Source organism: Amblyomma mixtum, chromosome 3 (assembly GCF_055824585.1).
Source record: "Amblyomma mixtum isolate Tamu chromosome 3, ASM5582458v1, whole genome shotgun sequence".
In the NCBI taxonomy this organism is placed as follows: Eukaryota; Metazoa; Arthropoda; class Arachnida; order Ixodida; family Ixodidae; genus Amblyomma; species Amblyomma mixtum.
The window spans coordinates 408,112,600-408,132,740 of NC_143014.1; the positions used below are offsets into that span (position 1 = coordinate 408,112,600).

General features: G+C 47.4%; 1 protein-coding gene across 5 annotated transcripts in view; it reads left to right on the top strand.

The window, feature by feature from the left end:
* Rel (nuclear factor NF-kappa-B family member relish) overlaps positions 1–12,352 on the top strand; it is a 112,895-nt gene extending 100,543 nt beyond the window's left edge. For all 5 annotated transcript variants that reach the window (XM_089584801.1, XM_089584805.1, XM_089584803.1 and 2 more), the window contains exons 16-18: positions 8,089–8,167; positions 8,498–8,688; positions 12,250–12,352. In XM_089584801.1, coding sequence (XP_089440927.1) covers positions 8,089–8,167; positions 8,498–8,688; positions 12,250–12,315 — 336 coding nt within the window. In that variant the 3' untranslated portion in view covers positions 12,316–12,352. The remainder of the gene's footprint in view (positions 1–8,088; positions 8,168–8,497; positions 8,689–12,249) is intronic.
* The last annotated feature ends 7,789 nt before the right edge of the window (positions 12,353–20,141 follow it).

Genomic DNA, 20,141 nt, shown 5'->3' on the forward strand with positions numbered 1-20,141 from the left:
GCATGTCAAGTCATTGTCAGGGTGCACTGCATTCCTAGTTTTGGTGTTCCCATGACAGAAAGATTGTGTGCGTATAGTTCATGTTTTCTAGCATGCTTGCTTCTGCAAGCCTGTCACCTTGCAAGTAATTTTCAGCATGGTTGATGGTATGTGAGGTTTAACCTCCTAAAGCTGCAAGTGGGCTGAGGGGGACACTATAGTGAAAGGCTTCAAATTATTTTGACCACATGGCGTTTATTCGAGCACACTGATCACTCAGCACATGGGCATTTCTGCATTTTGCCTCCATTGTAATGCAGCTGTCATAGTCAGGATTCGATCTCACAACCTTGGGCTCATCAGCTGAATGCCAACGACACTGAACCGTTGAAGTGGGTGCCCCCTGACAAGTAGAGCATGTTTGGTGCCAGTATTGAATTAATGAACTGATGAGGAGGCCCAGTTCTTCCCTGCACTATACGATGGGAGTCTCCTCTCCCCACGTTGCCACCATATCTACCACCACCTGTCTGCAGCCACCAGTAACCTATGCACCATGTATGCACTGTTTTTTGTGGCACCTCATTCGAGGAATGACACCAAGCTTTTAATATTCTGTGCCACTGCAAACGCACTGGGTTATGCTGAGAACTGCTGGGGCCACGCTCATATGGGCAGCCATTTAGGTGTTGCCATTTCTGAAAGATGCATCAACATTGAGTGGCATGATGCTGCTTACAGCAAGGGCAATGCGCCACGACCTGTATGCCTGCATGGCTCTCTACATGCTAGAAATTTTCTCTATATGTGGAGATGCGCCTGTAAAGTTTATCCAGGTCAAATTAACCTGAGAAGTCACGGGACCAAAATGGACCAAAGCTAAGAATAAAATTGATAATGGAATTCAGGATTTTATGCTCTTGGCCATGTTTACATGGTCTTCCCAGTTCAGCCATCCTGAACCTCGCTTGTTCTAATCAAGAAATTCTGCCATCCTGCTTTTGCTATCGATTGTTTTGGTTCAAAGTAGAGAGTCATCAATTAAACTGAATACAGAAGTTTGAAGCTGTTGTTGGCAACATAAATGCTAGCTGTTCATGTTGGGAGAGAAGGCACTCTTTATGGATGTTGCACTGGTGCCTGCTGTCAACCAGGTCTTTACTTGTTTAGTTAGCTGGTCGCGGAAGATACGTGGGAGCACTGATGGCCAGTAGGTGGCTCCTGTTCCACCGCATGGTGAGGAGGGGAGGGCTTATAAGATGCCTTCAGGTCCTGTTGTCTTAAACTGAGGCTGGCAGTGCCAAAATTTCGGTTAAGGGAAACATGTCATCTGTTTAAAGTTAAACGTGGATGTAACGAACGTCCATGTGGCGAATTCCTTAATATTGCCAAGTTTCTCGATTCCCGAAGGCCAACCCTATTGAAGCGCATATGTTTGTAACCTGTATGTAACAAAGGTGTTGTGGCGGGTGTTGACCTTGATAAAATGAATTCGCTCTGCTACCTTGGAGTGTGGGCGAGCCACGTGAAAGTTTCATGACACTAAAACACTGCTGTGAGAGGAATATCTACGATTGCAATGAACGAATGAATTCGACATAACGTGCAGTTCTCCAGCACAATCGGCCCCTCTAGGTGGTAAACGCAGCAGCCTCTGCAGCTTTTGCTGTTGTGGGGTCAAGCCAAATGGCACTGCATAAGTTTATGTAGAAAAGTAACCCAAAACAGCAAAGAAGGCACTGGAGTAGCACTGCGTATTCGTGGCTTCCACTTGCTTGTTGCGTGATTCCGGCACCGGCAGCAGAGGCATGGCTGGAACGGAGATGGCAGAGAGTGCCAGCGACAAAAGGCAAAGACAAAAGTCCATATCCTAGGACAACGGCGGCCGGGCAGACCTAAATGACACATATGAAAAGGCCGGTGCTTCCGACTTCCCCACCTCCCCTTACTCTTCCCGCCTCACGTGTGGCGGCTTTATGCAAGCTACGGGGGAGGTGGCGGCTGCCGCTGTCACGATATCAACACGTTCGTGAAATGTTTCTCATTGTGTACGAATTGGAATGATGGCAGTTTACTTGGTTGCTAGGCAATTTCATATACATTTATTTTTCATCTTGGTTTCCATTCTGCATTTTTCATTCGAGTCATCATGCAGAAACTGCATGTGATGAAAAATTGCAGACTTTTCTTAATCACACGAAACAGCACATGCAGCGGCATATTCGCTTTTCGATCACGTTCACACATTTTGCACTCTCTCTGCTATATTCCTGTGCAGGACCCCCTTAATCTCCAGTGAGCAAGCTCTTGCCTTTGTGCACAGCTGTGGAAATAGCATTCTAACAGCTGGAATGAGGGTTCAAAATGTGAGACTTCTACAAAGCAGGACTGGAAAGTTTCTGAAATTTTGCCATCATTCCCCGTTTTTCTGTGAGCTCATCACTTGTAGTTGAATGGCACTTAACTGTGATGAAAAGCACCTAGTTTTCAGTAGCGTCTGATGCATGTGGGTATATGTTGCCCAAAAGCATTCTCCATGACATCATGTGTCATGCAGTTGTTGCTGTCATCAGCATGGAATGCTCAGCTTTCCGCCAGGATTGACCAGATCTCTGCTTCATCAGCGAGCCTCTTGAAGCCTTTTTTTTTTTCAATAAGTTGTGAGACAGTGCTGGCAAGTTTAGCTAACATTTTGGAATTTTTTCCATTGCTTTGAATAAAGAGTCTTAATACAGTGATGGTAGAAACTTGAGAGATAAGCTCTCCTCATGCGTAGAGTCGAATGTCGGGTGGTGGTTCAGTATTTAGGGTGTTGCACCGAATGAGGAGAAATTCTGACTTGTGGGGAGCATGATATGCCTGCAACGTTTACATGGTTCTCAGTAATGTCTATCACTTGCTGTAGTGTGTGTTCAGTGTCTCCATTGCTACTTTCCAGAGGGTGATATCTGCATAGAATGTATGGTGTATGTTAGGGATGCGATTTAGTTTCTTTGGTTATGACATCACTACCAAATTGAAAAGTAGGGGTGACCACACAGAGCCCTGCAGTCTCCTAGCATTCCCTGGGAGGCAGCTGTAGCTACAGCACCTGTGTCCCCTACTGGCTCCCTCTTTGCATCCGCAACGGTTCATAATCGCATCTTGTAAGAGGCATAGGAATGTGCGATAGCCATGGCCATAGCTTCCACATCATATATTACTATTATTAGTGACCCTCAGTCTGCAGTATGTTGCTTTGCCAAAGCCGTGTTTTCCCCCGCTGCTCTTTTCATCCTTTGGACAGTCGTAATTGATAGCCGCACCATTTTTGTCTGTATCCCCGCTCACACTGCGCATGCACCGAGAAATAAAGCCGTACACAACTCTACTCAAGGTCTCACCCATTGAGCAGGGCTGTTGGCAGACTCCCAAGCAGTATTTTCTGCCAAGGACCACTTGGTCATGTACTGCGCCATCACACAATGCATTAACGACTCTGGTTTCCATCAGGTGATACATATCTTACAAAATCTGAAACAGCCCTTTGTACGCCGGCCCTGTATGCCGCCATGTTTCCCAGTAGCTACAGCCCCGACTGTGCCCTCTGCGGTCAACACGCTGATAGAGCCCACATCTTATGGGCTTGTCCCTCTGATCTCCCTGAACCAGAACTGCAGCTCAGTACTTTTCAGTAATGGGAGGCGGCGCTGCTCAGCTTGGACCTGGAACAAGCCACCGAGCTCATCACAAAGCAACGTTTTCTGATCACCTAGCATAGACCTCAAGTTCCGTTTTTTTTTTTGTTTTTTCTTCTCTCAAAAACCTGCTGCTCAAATGGCCAAGATGATGGCATTCATAAAAGCTGTCTGTGTTGGTAGTGCACATTTCGGATGCAGCACGAACAAGCTGCTTTGTTTTTTATACCAATCTGAGCTCATTGTTACATCACATTCTTTTGAGCCCCTTCTTTTATTTTAAGGCAGTTCATTTCTTAAAAGTGTACAGGCACAGGATTTCAATGGTCAAAATGATATCATTTTTCCTTAATATTGCCACGCGCCTAAAGCGCCGCACGGCCTCCGCGCTGAATCGAAGACGATGACGAAGCGGCGCGCTTGTTCTGTTCGGTGTCATGGAAGCTGGCTCTATAATTAAAAGAAGGCTCCCAGTCTTGGGTTCTTCCCGACGCCTACCTTCACGGCTCCTCTAGTCGTGACAATATAAAAGGCTCTGCAAGTTTCAGTTTCAGGCATTAACTGTAACATCATTTAACAATTTTTAGCATCACCCGACGAGGAGCTTCAACACTTTCATCCATACAGAAATGAGCTTAGAATAACATTGAATTTGAAGAGAACGAAATTATGAATTTTGTGTCTAAAAACAGTGGAAAAGAGTCCGATAGGCTGCTTGTCTGAGCATGATTGAGGTGCAAGCAGACCAACTTCTGCATGCATTGGGAGTTTCAGAGCGTTCATGACCGCTAGCACTACAGTGGGTTGATTGTAACGTCATGCAGGAGCCATTCTTTAACACTGACCAAGGGCGTCCGCAGAATTTTTTGCAGGGGGGGGCCCCGTTGGTGCCCCGGGGGGGGGGGGGGGGGGGGGGGGGGTATGTTCGTAGCAAAAAGGCGCTATTTGCGGAGTAAGTTTATTTATTTATATATAAATAAAAATTAAACAAAATGCACACATGAAAGAAAAATTACAAACAGCAAATTAAAGCGCGGCTAGGAGAGGTACATTGGAGTTTATCAACGAAGAAACAACTAAAATTAATAAAAAATGCAAAAAGATGCTATATCACTTCGTGGAGAAGAGTGCTCAGTCTTCCTGCATACGGGTTCTCGACTCACACGGATTTATGACCAGCACACAGCACAATATGTTCGCAAACACGCAACTACAGTCACTTAGTCAGTCTTCCTTGAACAGCAACTGTAGGCGCCTCGGATTTTTCTGGGCGAATTGCGTAATTACACGTGTGATAAATTCACTTCTGTGCTTCATTACACGCTCTCGGTGCACACTCATCATACACATTGATTGGAAAAACTGTTGAACGCGTACGTTGAAAACAAAAGCTGACTATATATACAACGAAAACTTATTTACAAGATAAATGCACGCTCGCAGCTTCATACACCTCGCTCCATCTTGCTTGCGCATCCGCACAGTCGAGCAACCCCACACACACTGCTCGCCGCTCGTCGTTTTCTCGTCCGCTGTCTTGGTTGTTCTCAGCTTCGCTGACAACCGGCCACTAAAAACACCCAAGCACAAACACAGAGGCGCGCACACGTGCGAGGGCTTACTTGCCGCAATATCCCCGAATGCGCACTTTGGGGGTGAAAGGAACGCCGCGCAACTTCCGAGGGGAAGGGACACTCGCCACTCCGGTCGGAAAATTTGTTTTTGTGTTTTTATGGGGTTCAGAGCCCCAAAACGACTCAGGCTATGAGGGATGGAGTAGTACAGAGTTCCGGGTAATGTCGACCACCTGGGTCTCTTTACCATGCACTGACACGCACAGTACATGGGCGCTGTTGTGATTTGAGGCCCAGCCAGAGGTGACAGGTGAGCCAGGCAGGCGCCATCGGGATGCGTTGACCAAAGGCGCTGGTTTTCGCAGAAGACGCAAAGAACGCTGGTGTGGGGGCGCCTCGGGAGACTGCGTCGCCGTGAACAAAAGCAGCTAATCCCCTTTGCCGGAGAGTCTGAAAGCGGCGCTTCTACCGAACTGCGCTACCCGTGGATCGGAGGAGACAGCGAGCGGCGGCGGCGCCAACTCATCGCCCGCTTGCCCCTGAGCAGCCCGACAAAGCGGGGGTGGACACGGCTGATTTGTCCTTCCCTCCTTAAGAATTCATCGGTGACCGGCGTAACGATAGGCGAAAACAAGATGCCCCGTGCACTGTCTGCCTCAGTGTCGCTATCTCTCTAGAGATCAAAGAAACAGACACCCATCTCAAGGCGGCTCGAAACACATGCTCGCCGGTGCCGCTGTATGTCTGGAACAGGTCGCCCTTCAGTAGAGCTAACGATGGCGTGGTTTGAAAACGGCGGAACGACGCACGCCCGGACGCGGCATTTCGCAGATGTGACCATGCGGGGCTGCTTTTACCCTTTTGACTGAGCGCACCACCGCCCCTGGCGTGCGGCCATCACTCACGGTTCGAGTGAGTGATTTTCCAGGGGGGTGCAACCGCCCCCCCTTGCCCCCCCCTCCGGACGCCCATGACACTGACTAAATTTGAAACTGAGTTTATGTTTATGGTTACTGTGCTTGTGGTTTAGGGATCTCTCAAGGAAAAAAATATCTTTGAAACAACTTTGAAATGGTAAACTAAAACTGGGTTGCATGGCTGGAGATGCTGCTTTGTATGATATGGTGGCGATGCCACAAACACCGTCATCATCTTTTGTGTGCATTGATGCATGAAACTAGCGACTTCAAATGACGGGCCTGAGTGGCAAAACATGAGCCTGAATTTCTGTTTTGCAAGTAAAGGCGTGGGTTTTAACGAAAGGATAATGCTTTTAACATGGCTTATGTTGTGCTGCCCTTAGGAAAAGGCAGCAGAGCTGCATAATTTGGCGAGCGTGATCAGGACAGGCAGAAGAACTTTTGTTATATTTTCATTAAAATGCTTCAACTCACTAGCAGTTGCATTTAATCTGACGTAGATGCATGCCACATGTAAAGTGAGTGATGATTTTTGTCATCTTGTGAACCATTGAATTGAAAATTAGTGCTTGAGAAAAGGAAATGGCACAGTAATTGTGTCGCATCTCGGTGGACACCCGAACCAGGCCGTAAGGGAAGGGAAGAAGGTGAGAGTGAAAGAAGAAAGGAAGAAGGAGGTGCTGTAGTTGAGCTCCAGAATAATTTCGACCACCTGAAGATCTTTGACGGGCTCTGGCATCGCACAGCACGTGGGCACCTTTTTGCTTTCGCCTCCATCAAAACGCAGCTGCCGCGGCCGGGTTCGAACCCGGAAACGTGCTGGGCCCATAACCTTTGACACTATTGCCTTTATTTTGGGCTTGCTTCTGTTGACCACTGACAGTGGTTTGAATGGCTTGCCAGCTTACATTTTTTTTTTTTGCACATAGCTTATCCTAATGTGGCAGGGTTCCTATTCAGATATGTTACAAAGACTGTTGTTGTGCCGTTTTTTGCTTTAATTTCTCCCTTGCTCTTCAGGCATTGAGCCTAACTGTGCAGTGCATTTTTCAGTAGCTGTATGAGAGTTTTCCACTTTACAGTGTTGTAATGGTGGTGGTGCTGCATGATGCATGTGGTGCATGGTGGAGGCAGTGGTGTTGGTGGTTCATGTGCTGGCTGCAGATGTGGTGGTGGTGGATGCAGTGATGAATGTGGAGGTGGTAGTGGTACGGTGAAACAGTGAAGTCGCCATTAGATCATATAGTCGCCTTCTGGTTAATGAGAATGGTGCAAGGCTGTGTTCACTTTCTGGCCAAGTGGATGGCGGGGTACAAGCATCGCCACCACTTCTTCACACACTAAATCTGACTTCTTTTGCCCGTATTAAGTTTTGGAAGACTCGTGTAACTGGCAGAACAGCATCATATAATCTCTAATCTATTTTTTTTTTCACATCTAATTCTAACCTGTGAGATCAAAATTGGTTATATTGCTGTTTTTGTTAAAAACAATGTTTGGAACTTTCTGAATTTCTTGGCAGTTTCTGTAACAAATTAAAATATTCTCACCGGTCACTAGATTTTGATTTTATTGGCTTGGAGGAGCAGATAAACAGCAGTTGTCCGATAAGACTGAAGTTTCATTTTGGGGACAGATTCAGGGGCAATGCTTGAATGCCAACGGCTTACTGAAGCCATTTTTTACCTTCTGGCCATAAAAGTAGCATGCACGCAACTAGAAAAGATCTCTCTTGCTCATGTGATTCACCGTATAGAAAGGACACTGCTCTCCTGGTTGGTCTCACTCCTTACTTTAAGTATTGTGTCTAAAAAGTTAACTTGGGGGTATTGCAAATTCCAATTGCATTTCTCCACCGGCCAGAACTTACAGGTTGAGGCTGCAGTAGTCTTCCGCTCTCAGTTCCCAAATTATGGCTGCCTCTTTTTTCTCTTGCAGGATGAAGAAGGAGGAGATGGAAACACTGACTGGCTACTAGATGATGGAGCACATGCAAGCAGCAGTTCGTCGGTGTCAGGTATAAACATAGCACAACCCACACTTCCCTGTGCATTCAGAAACTGAACTGGAGAAAAGTCAAGCACTTTGCTGAAAATTTGCTAAACTGAAGCACCTGTTGCAGCTCTTCCTGCTCAGCAAGAATTTTTACAAAAATTGTTAAACTGTACATATGTTAAAAAGTACATGGGAAGTTTACTTACATTAAATGCAGTGCAGCAGTTTGCAGCCAAAGCTGCTACGCAGCATTTTGTATTTAATGTTGAAACAATTGGTGGTTTTCTTAGTGAAAATTTATTGTGTGCTGCGTAAAATTGTTTCAGTATGTATATCTTGCTTGTGGCTTCAGATGGTGGTGGGGCCGAATGTGCCGCACCGAACGGGCTTCGTGAAAGTGTAATGGCAGCTTTGGATTCAGAGGAGAATGCTGCCAGAGTACTGGATTGCCTGATTGGTGGTGGAGATGCCATTGTGCATAAGGTGGTCGCCTTCCTAAAGGAAGGGGGCCTTGGCCGTGCCATCTACAGGAAGTACCTAATGGTAGGTGATGACGCATGTGCTCCTGTGGCATTACATCCGTCCGTGTGGCACATTTTATTGTGTGAATGGGAACATTGTGCAAGCTCCTTTGCTTTATATTGCGACGTCTGACACATAGCTTTTGTAGCATTTCAATCGCTTCACGCTATAGCACCTTTGTCAACGCTTCATGCTATAGCACCTTTGTCAACAGATCAGGAATCTGTGTACTCAGCTAGAGACCTGAATATTATTGAGACTGACCAGCATCCTTGGACAAGAAAACAAAGACATTTCATTTGAATCTGACTTAGGAACAGCACATTGAGTTTGCCACACATGGAGAAAGGCATTTTACAGGCCTTCAGCAGTACTGCAGGTGTTGTATAATTACAGAAGTACTGCAAAATCAACTGCACCAATGGGCAGGAGACCATGTCTTTATGACAGAGGCATTGCCTCATTTGCTGTAGTACCACATACTGAACCTGCTGCAAAGGGGAAAAGGCTTGTATGGATAATGGTGCTAAACATATAAGGGGCTTACAGAAGTGTAAACCACTTCCTGCAGTGATAAATCTTGAACCTTGGTGGTGTGGATAAGCCACCAGTATATTGAGATAATTTTTTTACTGAAATACTAAAGGTGGCTTAAGAAAAAGTGAGCAGTGCAGGAGGTGCAAAAGTACGAAAAAATTTTGTGTAAGGAAATCTACTGTCACTACTTCGGGTGATGATTTACTGTAAGGAATGGAGGGAGATGCATGGAGAGTGTGAATTGTACGTCCTGAGCTGGCAGTGTGGAACTGTATGGCCCACTTTGCACTTGTACGAGCATATGTTAGATCTGCTGAAGGTACATGACAATTCACACTTATTTTGAATCCAGCAACCCGCAGTTATGGTGCTGACACTGCTCACTAAGGGCTACAGAGTGAGTAAGTGACCTGTGTAGTCTGGCAGAGAGCCTTCACCCTATTCAGAGGCAATAGGAATTACAATTGAATGTGCACTCATGTATGCTTGATTCATTTCACATGCAGATATTAATTTGGCATGCTAATATTCAGGATCCAAAAGAAAAAAGTGGTGTGCATTGTTCAAAAGCTGGCTTAAAGGTTCATGAAAGTGGACATGGATTATGAATGTTATTCTTAGATTAATGTGCATAAGACACTGCATAGTAGTCCATTCGCCCATACTGCAAAGCTTTTTTGCGTGAACCGTGATGGCACATATATTGCAACGCGTATAAGTGGACTCCGAATATGTCGACCCTCCAACTTGCAGCCCTTGCTGGCGAAAAAAAAAAGTTCACTCCGGATATAAGTCGACGCGTACTCCCGCCCCGCTGCCGCCGCCACTGCGGGATGCTGTCGCGGCGGCGCTCGTTCAACTCAAAGCAATAAACGCGTAACGATGCAGTAGCAAGGACAGCAGTCGGAGGTAAATAGAGATCAAGTGCAATAAAATGGAGTCCCATCCTGCCTTCCATGCTCACATGCGGCCCAGCTGCCAACTAAGCATACAACGGTCCCATAGTTTCGGATCAGGCTCGACGCTAGTATCGACCTGTCGGCGCTGTCGGCGCACAGTCTGGAGGTTACGGCAATAAACTTGTTTATTCCTCCTCCTCCGGAAGTTTGCCCTTGCGCTGTCTACTGCCCGTCCAGAAAACTAACCGCCAGAGTGAGCGAGCTGGGCAAACAGCGTGCAATTCGAACTTTCTGTAGTGGAACCGACTTGCACACTAAAGGCTGGTTCGCATGCAAGCGAATGAGCGATTGAGCGGCGCGTCGCAGCGGAAATTTCCAACTTGGAACCTCGCCGCTCATCGCAGCGACAACTCAAAACAGGTTTTTCCGCCGCCGCGGCAGGATTCGCTGGCATTTTCGCTTGCATGTGAGACAGGCTTAACTTTTTTTATTTTGTTGTATGGCGTGAGCCGTTATATGGAGCCCACCTCGAGCCGTCGCATCGATGACGCTCGGCCAAGGTCATCAAGGAAAGCGGCCGGTAGAAAGATGAGGTAACGAATGGAGGGGTGGCGATGGCAGAAAGAAGGGAAGAAGTAAGGGAAGGGGGTAATTTAGGGAGGCTGTTGACGGCAGAGAGATTGAAAAAAGAGAGAAACGCTGCGACGCCGCCCGCCGGTCCCTATCGGAGTCGCAAAGGCCATCGGTGACGTGGCCGGTCTAACCGGTTCTGTGTTTCTCCCTGGGAGCGGCTGCTGCTCGGAATCGTATTAGTCTTCTTAAGAGACAGATAAAAAAAATATAAATGATAGAGGGATACCAGACCGGCAGAATTTTTCCGAAAATGAAAATGACGCTTGTTGCACTCGTGCTGGCGAGGCTCGCCGTCGACAAAACCTAGTTGTGCTTGCCGCCGAGCGAGAAGCCGATCGGCGTCTTAGCCAGACCGAGGACAGCGGGCGACGAAGACCTGCCAGCAGCGAGAGCAGCGCCGGCGACAACGCGTAGAGGGCAAACCTTCAGCTTCCAGAACTGCCGTCTCGGACGAGGTTCATGTTAGGAGGGCCGCGCTGGAACGAGAGCGTAGGAAGCGTCAGCGCGAAGCTGCCGGCTCACGCCGTTTGCTTGGGTCGTTGCCTAGCCTAGTCAGTTATTTTTATTTCACATGGAGCTCCGTGCTTCCTGCTGGGAGCGAGCACCGGCACGGAGCGCGTACTGCCGGCTGCTCGACCGAAATTACCTTAGACCCCGCAAATAGGCCGTTTGCGCGTATAAGTCGACCTCCTAATTTCGCGTGGCCGTTTTTGTAAGGTAGAAAAGAAGGGATATACGCGGCAGCATATGGTGATTGGTGTGTGCACAAACTACATGTATGACGTCACATTTGAGCAGACAAGGGTGAGGCATAAGGGGCTTGTTAGGATACACTTATGAAGGAGGCCAACTGTCACTGAAACTAGTTTACCTCTTTCACGTAATATATTACCTGTCATTTTTTTGTGTAGAGCTGTATGTTGGCTAAACCAGCCTAGCAGTCAGTTCTATCACAGCAACATCCAAAACTCACTCAGACAAACTTTTTGGCCGCTTGGAGTGCCATTGACTTCACCCTTTACTGCCAGACATGGGCCTGAAAAAAATAGTACCTTATGCGAGGGCCCATAAAGTTTTCTAATGAAATTAGTAGTGACTGTCAGTAGCTGTGAGTCAGTCAGCATTAAACAGCTATGTGTAGAAAAGCACAGATAAGAGACGGAGAGGGTGTGCAGGATGAAGATGTAATTAGGAACTGGGATTTGTTATGCAAAAGCACCGCCCTGCAAAATGCTGAAAAAGCATGTGCAAACAACTGTGTAAAGATTGGGCGAATTTTCTAAGGATTTCAGGTGCCTCTCGAACTCTAGTTGTGCTGTTGTAGATATCCAGTACTGAAGTGCTTCAGTCGAAAGAAATATGCATGCCTGTTTGTGTTTATGGTGTAGAACTTGCAGACGTGCAGGTCCACTCGCACTAGTTCAGGTGTGGTGTGCATGTGGAAATCTGTGCACATGCATATGCTGCATGGTGCTTGAAAGGTTGACAAGATGCAATTTTTGTTTTTTTCCAGGACTTCAGTGACGAAGCCCTGCATCAACTTTTCACTGAGGTGCTATGCATTCCACTTGATCTTTAAAGAAAATGAGTTTATAATAAAATGAGTTTATTTTTAACCCAGTTGTTCTGCTCTATGCGCCAACGCCGCTCAACTACACGTGACCTGTCCGCGAGGAACGAATGACCTTCAACCTAGACGAGGTCAAAATGTGCCTATACTCAGGGGCAGCTTTCTGTGGATATGCAGTGGAAGGTATGAGCGCGCGCCGCCAGCTTAAACGCCTATCTCTCTCCCTCATGAGCGCGTGATAAGAGCGCGCTTGTGAAAGCCTTGTGCCTCGCCCTCGCAGCTTCCACTGCATAGCCACAGAAAGTTGTCCCTAAGTATAGCAGCAAGCAAGGTGTTGCCTAGCCAGTAGTGCTGTGTTGGGCCTGGCCAACAGAGCGCTTAACCAAATTCAAGCATGAGCAACACGGTGAAGGTAACCAAAACTTAGCTGGGCCTCCCCCAAAGTTGGCCCACCTCTTCCCAAAATTCGACCTCGAAATAATGGGACCAATATCGATCTCAATAGTCGGATACAACTTAAGTCTGCAGTGAAGCACCGCCCACATTCAGCCTCCGCGTACGGAATTTCTCCGCGACGAAAAAGTAGTCGGCTGCTTAAACATTTAGTTGGGTAGCTATAGAGTTCTGATGCGTGGCTTGTTTAATAAAGTCACAGGTTAACTGATTTTGTTTACTGTTGCGTTAGGGCAGCGGAGTAATACAAGACGCTGCGGACCACGGCCCAGTGTTAGCAACTGCATTTTTTTTTAAGTTATATCTTGCTATAACCTAACCACATACCTTATGTCTGCTCCAGTTGAGCTGTAGTAATTATGCGCCGTAATTACAACTAGTTAATTTTGGCTAAAAATTGAACGCTACGCTACAATGTCATCATATATCGTTGGGTAGCTATGTCGCACTGTACTAATTATACGTTTCAATTAACATCAATTAGTTAACTGTGACAAAAATGAACTTTACACTACAACGTTAAGTCATATATTTGGATAGCTTATATCGAGTACAATGACATTGTACTAATTACACGTCTTAATTACTATTAATTAGTTAACTGTGGCTAAAAATTGAACTATGCTGCAATGTCAAGTCATACCGTTGTATTGCTTACGTCGAGTACAATTGCACTGTACTAATTACACGTCTTAATTACCGTTAGTTGTATTTAAATTTAACGTTACGCTACAATTTCGAGTCACGTACTGTTGGATAGCTTGTATCGAGTACAATTGCATCGTACTAGTTACACGTCTTAATTACCGTCGTGACTAAAAAAAAGCCGGCGAAGTGGGTGAGGGAACAAACGCGGGTTAATGACATCCTAGTTGAAATCAAGAAGAAATGGGCTTGGGCAGGGCATGTAATGCGAAGGCTAGATAACCGCTGGTCCTTAAGGGTAACGGAGTGGATTCCAATTAAGGGAAGGCAAACGTAGCAGGGGGCGGCAGAAAGGTGGGCGGATCAGATGAACTTTGCAGAGATACGGTGGCCGCAACTGGCGAAGGACAGGGTTAATGGAGAGACATGGGAGAGGCCTTTGCCCTGCAGTGGGCGTAGTCAGGCTGATGATGATGACGGTACCGTTAAAAAGATCTCGACGAGTAGAGTCCGAAAATATAAATCATTGTACAGCTACCGCTCGATTTTGGGTGTAACCAGGGTTAAGCCCTTAAGTTTATTTTTCTTTGTCTACCAGCCTGTAACTTGCGTGAGCAGCCAAACCATCACTGAACTTGGGTAGCTGTGTGTGTGGCCTGCAGATTCACGGCCTACAGAACACGAACTCCTGAACTTACCTAAGCAACTGGAAGGCACATTCATAAAGCTTGCCCTATGCAGCTGCTCGCATATTTTAGTGCTAAAGCAAATTCTAGCCGCACTCTCCGGGTTTCAGCGGTCTATGTATGTGTGTGAAGAAGCCTCTGAGTAGCAAGTGTCAGTGGACACCTCAGTCGCACTGTGAGTAGGCGGTGGCGTCCACCTACGAATTGAGGCTGTTATGCGCCTTTCATTTTTTCAGAACCAGCGGAAGTTTTATACCCCGCTGACTTTGAGGAAAGCAAAGGCGCATAACTGGCTCCCTGGGTCAGTGGACGGCTCAATTAATAGCGCTTTGAGGTGCGTGGCGTTGTTGTCCACCTGCAAAAAAAACCCTGCTTTCGCACAATATTTCGTGCTTAGCAATGCTAAACCGCCCGCCATTTTTTCCCCGATATGTAAGAAGCTGTGTTGCACCTGCTGTTTTTTTGTTGCCAAAATATATAATGCACTCCACTTTTGCTCCGCGAACACTCGCTTGTTTAGTATGCGGCGAAATTGAGACGCCGCTGAAAGCATGAGCACAATATAAGAAACCGGTGTACCTTATTTCACTGCCATGCCACTTTGTAACGTCATTCTTAACATGTTTAACTGACAGGAATGCCGGTGGCAGTGGCTCCCTCGGCGCGCTCCCATACGCCCGGCTGCGCCGGCGAGCATCGATGAGGAGCGTAGCAGTTTAAACCAGAACTCCATAAAACACCCTCTGCACTGGAGTGGTAAGGAGGAAAAAGGACCTACAAACCCCCAAGGGATTTGGCGAGCTCATTATTGGGAGCGAAAATACCTAACCCCTCTGACACGCGCAGCTAACGCTTAAACATTCGCATTGCACACTTGTAACCGTTCTTCAAGTTTAACCTCGTATAAAAAACGCGCACCTGACCTTCAGGGCCGGAGCTCAGCATGTTAGCTTCTCGCTGCGATTGGCTGGCGCCGCCTTCTATGCTATGATCGTCCGATCGCGCCGTGATACAGTAAACACCTTTCGGGGCGAAGGATGCTAAACAATGGCGACGCGAAAGCGGCTGACCGATGCCCTCTCCTTTGAGTCCGAGACCGCTACCCCCACACGCTCTAAGGGTGTCTGGGAGCTTCCCACTAAAAGTGCGCGAAGTGTGGGTGACAGCGGCTGACAGCGATGCCTCCCTTGTAATAAAGGTTTTACTCATTCATTTATTTATTGGCCTTCAAAGAAGCTATGACGTCACCAGCTGCTGGCTCACACCCCGCCCCAGTGCGCACGCAAAGCCTCATCGGGGAGAGCACTTCAGAAAGACGCGATAGCGTTATCGGGCCGCCGCCACTTACAGGCAGCCGCTGTCAGGCATACGCGAATAAACGCACAACAGGGTGTTTGACATTTATATTTGTCAAAGCCTTTATTGTGTATGAAAAGCCGCTCGCGCCTCACCGACTGAAATCGTTAGCATGTGAAATAGCGGCTGCGATTGGCGTCAAAACGACAATGCGAGGCCGCATTTTTTCGTGCGCATCGCCCCATGTGAGACAGCCTTTAGACTATGGCTACGACGCCGGCTTTTCCGCCTCACGAGCCCCTTACTCCAGCCTTAAGCTCTCGCGTTAAAAACATTGTTCTCTTAGACGCGCCTCGTTGAAGTGACTCCGATGGCACACGGAAGCTCTAGTTGCGAGTTTTGGTTTAAGGGCGGTAAAAAAAAGCTACTTTACTTGACGATAGCTTCGCGCAAGCATTTCAGTCAGCTGTTTTTCAAGACTTTCACAACTTCTGTATTGACACTTTGTTCCGGAAGCCAGTGATTAAAAAGTCAGCTAATTATTCTTTAGTAATTAATAAAGTTTCGTGCACGAAAAATACTGAAGGCTAGGAGGCAACTCCAAACAGATCTCAGTTGGTTTCACTGGGCTAGGACACTCCGTGTTTTTTAAAAGCTTGGTCAAATTTAGCTAGGACAGCTGTATCCCCAGTGCTGCCGGGTACCCACCGGTGACACAATGGGTACCAGCTTTGCCCTGACCTGGTGCTCAGCTTAATCGGGGTGAAATGCTTGGGAAAGGGGTCTTTGACCCCACCTTGAGCAAACGAAAATACCTTGTGCCATGGCGCCATAAAAATTCAGTCATCATTTGAAAGCCCCCAACTTTTTTATAAGGTAACTGCTTTTAGTTTATTTTAGTCCTGGGGCTATACTGGAGACACCTCGGGCACCAGGTAAGAGGCAGAATGCTTTAATTACTTCGCTAATTAACTAAAGCGTTAATTAACTTTTCAGATTTTTATTTTAGAATGCATGTTGTATCGCGGAGTTTGATTTTTTTTACTCGGTGTAGAGTTGCGCGGCACCGGGATTCGAACCTCAGTCCTCTTGCACGCTAGGCGGATGCTCTACCTCTGCGCCATCGCTGTGGAAAGAAAACTCCGCGTGTGGATGGAATTGCATATATCAGGACTGGGATGCGGCCTTATCTCGGTGACCAGAACGGACAACGCACTCCCTCACCAGAGCAGGATTTGGCCACCCTGGTGCAGTACTTGGCCACAACCTTCTATGGACAAGCCAGTTAACCCTTGGTCCTCAGTCAGCAGCGTCTGCAGAGCAACTGACCAAGGCGGCGGTCAGACCTATGATGCACCGGAGGGTGCTAAGATTCTCTGGCTCTCGACAAGCCGCCATTGGAAACTGAACCTGGCAGCGTTTAACGCCAGGATTTAATTCAGTGAGGCTAGCTTAGCAGTGATGTTCGAGGAACTAGCGAGTATTGAATTGGATTGGATGTCATAGGGCTTAGTGAGGTTAGGAGGACAGATGAGGCGCATACAGTCCTAAAGGGCGGGCATGTACTGTGCTATCGTGGATTAGCGGACAGACGAGAACTGGATGTGGGATTCCTCATGAATCAGGATATAGCAGGCAACATACAGTAGTTCTATAATATTAACGAGAAGGTGGCAGCTATCGTAATTAGGTATAATAAGAGGTACAAGCTGAAGGTGGTGCAGGCCTACGCGCCTACATCAAGCCATGATGACCAGATCGTTGAAAGCTTCTACGAGGATGTGGAATAGGCAATGAACAAAGTAAAATCACAGTACACAGTGCTAATGGGCGACTTCGATGCGAAGGAAGGCAAGAAGCAGGCCGGAGATCACGCGATATATGCGATTATGGCATACGTTCTAGGTATAGCAGGGGGGAGTTAATAGAGTTCGCAGAGAGAAATAATTTGCGCATCACGAACACCTTCTTCCGGAAACGAAAGAACAGGAAGTGGATGTGGAAGAGCCCCTATGCTGAGACTAAAAATGAAATAGACCTCATACTACGCGCTTACCCAGTTATCGTGCAGGATGTGGAGGTCGTCGGAAAGGTGCGTTCTTGCGACCACAGCATAAGGTCTCGAATTAGCTTAGAGAGAGTGGAAGAAATTAGTCAAGCGGAAGTCCGCTAACAAGTTAGTGGTAAGACGGAAAGTAGAGAAATTCAGGATATCGTTGCACTAACTGAGGAAGGCGATCTTAATGTTTAAACAATGAACGATAATCTCACGGCTACCATTACGGAGCGCGAAGTAGAAATAGGCGGTAGGATTGTTCGACGGGATACCGGCAAGCTATCTCAGGAGACGAAAAATCTAAGAAACGCCAAAGCATGAAAGCGTCTAACCATACGGACAGAATAGATTAGGCAGAGCTATCAAAGTTAATAAACAAGCACACGGTAGCCGACATAACGGAACTCGGTATAGAGAAAATCGAGCATGCTCTAAAGAACTGAGGTAGCCTAAAAGCAGTAAAGAGGAAACTAGGCAGAGGTAAAAACCAGATGTATGCAGCGAAAGACAAAGAGGGCAATGTCATTAGCAATATGGATAAGATATTTAAAGTAGCCGACGAGTTCTACACGAATCTATACAGTAGTCAATGTAATCATAACGTCATTGAGAGAGGGAGTAGCGCACAGAAATGGGACATCCCGCCAGTAACGAAAAAAAAAGCCTTGGGAGCAATACAAAGGGGCAAAGCAGCAAGTGAGCATCAGGTAACAGCAGATCTCTTGGTGGACTAAGGGGAGATTGTGCTAGAAAAACTAGCCACCCTGTATACGTAATGCCTTATGACCTCGAGTGCACCAGGAGCTTGGAAGAACGCTAACAATATCTTAATTGTTTGTTTGTTTATGGGGTTTAACGTCCCAAAGCGACTAAGGCTATGAGAGACGCCGTAGTAGAGGGCTCCGGAAATTTCGACCACCTGGGGTTCTTTAACGTGCACTGACATCGCACAGTACACGGGCCTCGAATTTCTCCTCCAAAGAAATTCAGCCGCCGCGGCCGGGATCGAACCCGCGTCTTTCGGGCCAGCAGCCGAGCACCATAGCCACTGAGCCACCGCGGCGGCTCAATATCTTAATTCATAAGAAAGGAGGCAACAAGGGCTTGAAGAGTTACAGACCGATCAGCTTACTCTCCGTTGCATACAAGGTATTTACTAACGTAATCGCAAATAGAATCACGACAACCTTAGACTTCAATCAACCAAATGATCAGGAAGGAGTTTGTAAAGGATACTCAACAATATACCACATTCACACTATCAATCAGGTGATAGAGAGACGAGAAGAATATATCCAACTCGTATATATAGCAATCATTGATTACGAGAAAGCATTCGGCTAAATGGAAACTTCAGCAGTCATGCTGAATACTGGAAGATATCTATAACTACTGCACAGCTACCATAGTCCTCTGTAGAGCCACTGAGCTTAAGACCGCCACGCACAGCCGAAATATTTGTGTTCCCGCCGGCCTGCAAGCTGTTAGTCGACGCGGTTGACACGGTCGCGCCGACGAGCGCCCGCGCCGAAGAGCTAGCCGGGTACGCGTTACGTGAGTTACGGCGCGCCGGCAGTCTCGTCTCGGTCCCTTTGAAGGATCCCCGCCGCGAGAAACCCTAAACGGCACTTGCACTCGCACCGCTTTTCGGGGGAGCGCTCCTTTTTCTTTTGCTTGTGCGTGTGTGCGCCGACTCCGCGTATTCACCGTGAGGGAAACGGCGCCGCTTCTGGGCGGCGCGCGGGAAGCCGGGAGCACGGACTGTGTTTGGTCGGTGTCAGTGGCGCGCTTTCCGAACGCTGGCATTTAGTTTTCTTTTTCTTTAAGGCAACGGGTGGCTTCGGCGGCGGCATGCCTTAGTTCTTGAGCTGCGCGGACAGATGTGCGCTTCAGCTACGCACATTGCCCGAACTTGCGGCCTAACGGCGGCGCCGAGACGATTTTTCTTTTAGCCGTGTGCTTCTGTTACCGCTGGCTGGCGCCGCTTCGAGGAACAGGGCAAATGACGGTTCTGTTTGTGTTGTTGTGTGTATTCCTGCCTCTTTACGTGAGCGCAGTCCGACTTCCCGAGGGGAAGATGCTCTGTTACGGTTTCGTTGCGCTTTGCTTGTGTTGTATCTTATATCAGTCACGTGCACAGTGGCCCCGCCTAAATACACGGCCACAGGCAACTGTTACGTCACGAAAGGGCCGGCCCAATCAGCGATGAGCTGAGGGGGTTAAGAGCAGATGTTGGCGGGAATCTGGGGGTTCTCGCCAGGAGCTTTTGACCGGGAGAGCTCTGACGGCTCCACTCTGTGGTTGCTCTCCCTTTGTTTCGATTCTGTCTACACTGTACCATCATGCTAATCTTATATGTATAAAGTTTCTTTTTGTTTCTACAACGAAAGGCTTCGTCATCGTCCTTCGCGCTAATTAATGCCAATCACAAGACCGGGCCGTAACGACAACGAGACGGCCTGACCTCGCTACGCAACAGCAAGCGAGGAGAAGAAGAAAAGTGGAAAAGAACCCCAACTGTCCTCCTTAAAGTTAGAAGTATAATTATAGTAAGGAAGGGTGTCAGGCATGCAGGGATACACGATCTCGTCAATGCTATTCACTGCCTGTTTACAGGAGGTGTTCCGAGGCCTGGATTGGGAACAGTTGGTGATAAGAGTTGGTGGAGAATACCTAAGTAATTTGCGATTCGCTGATAA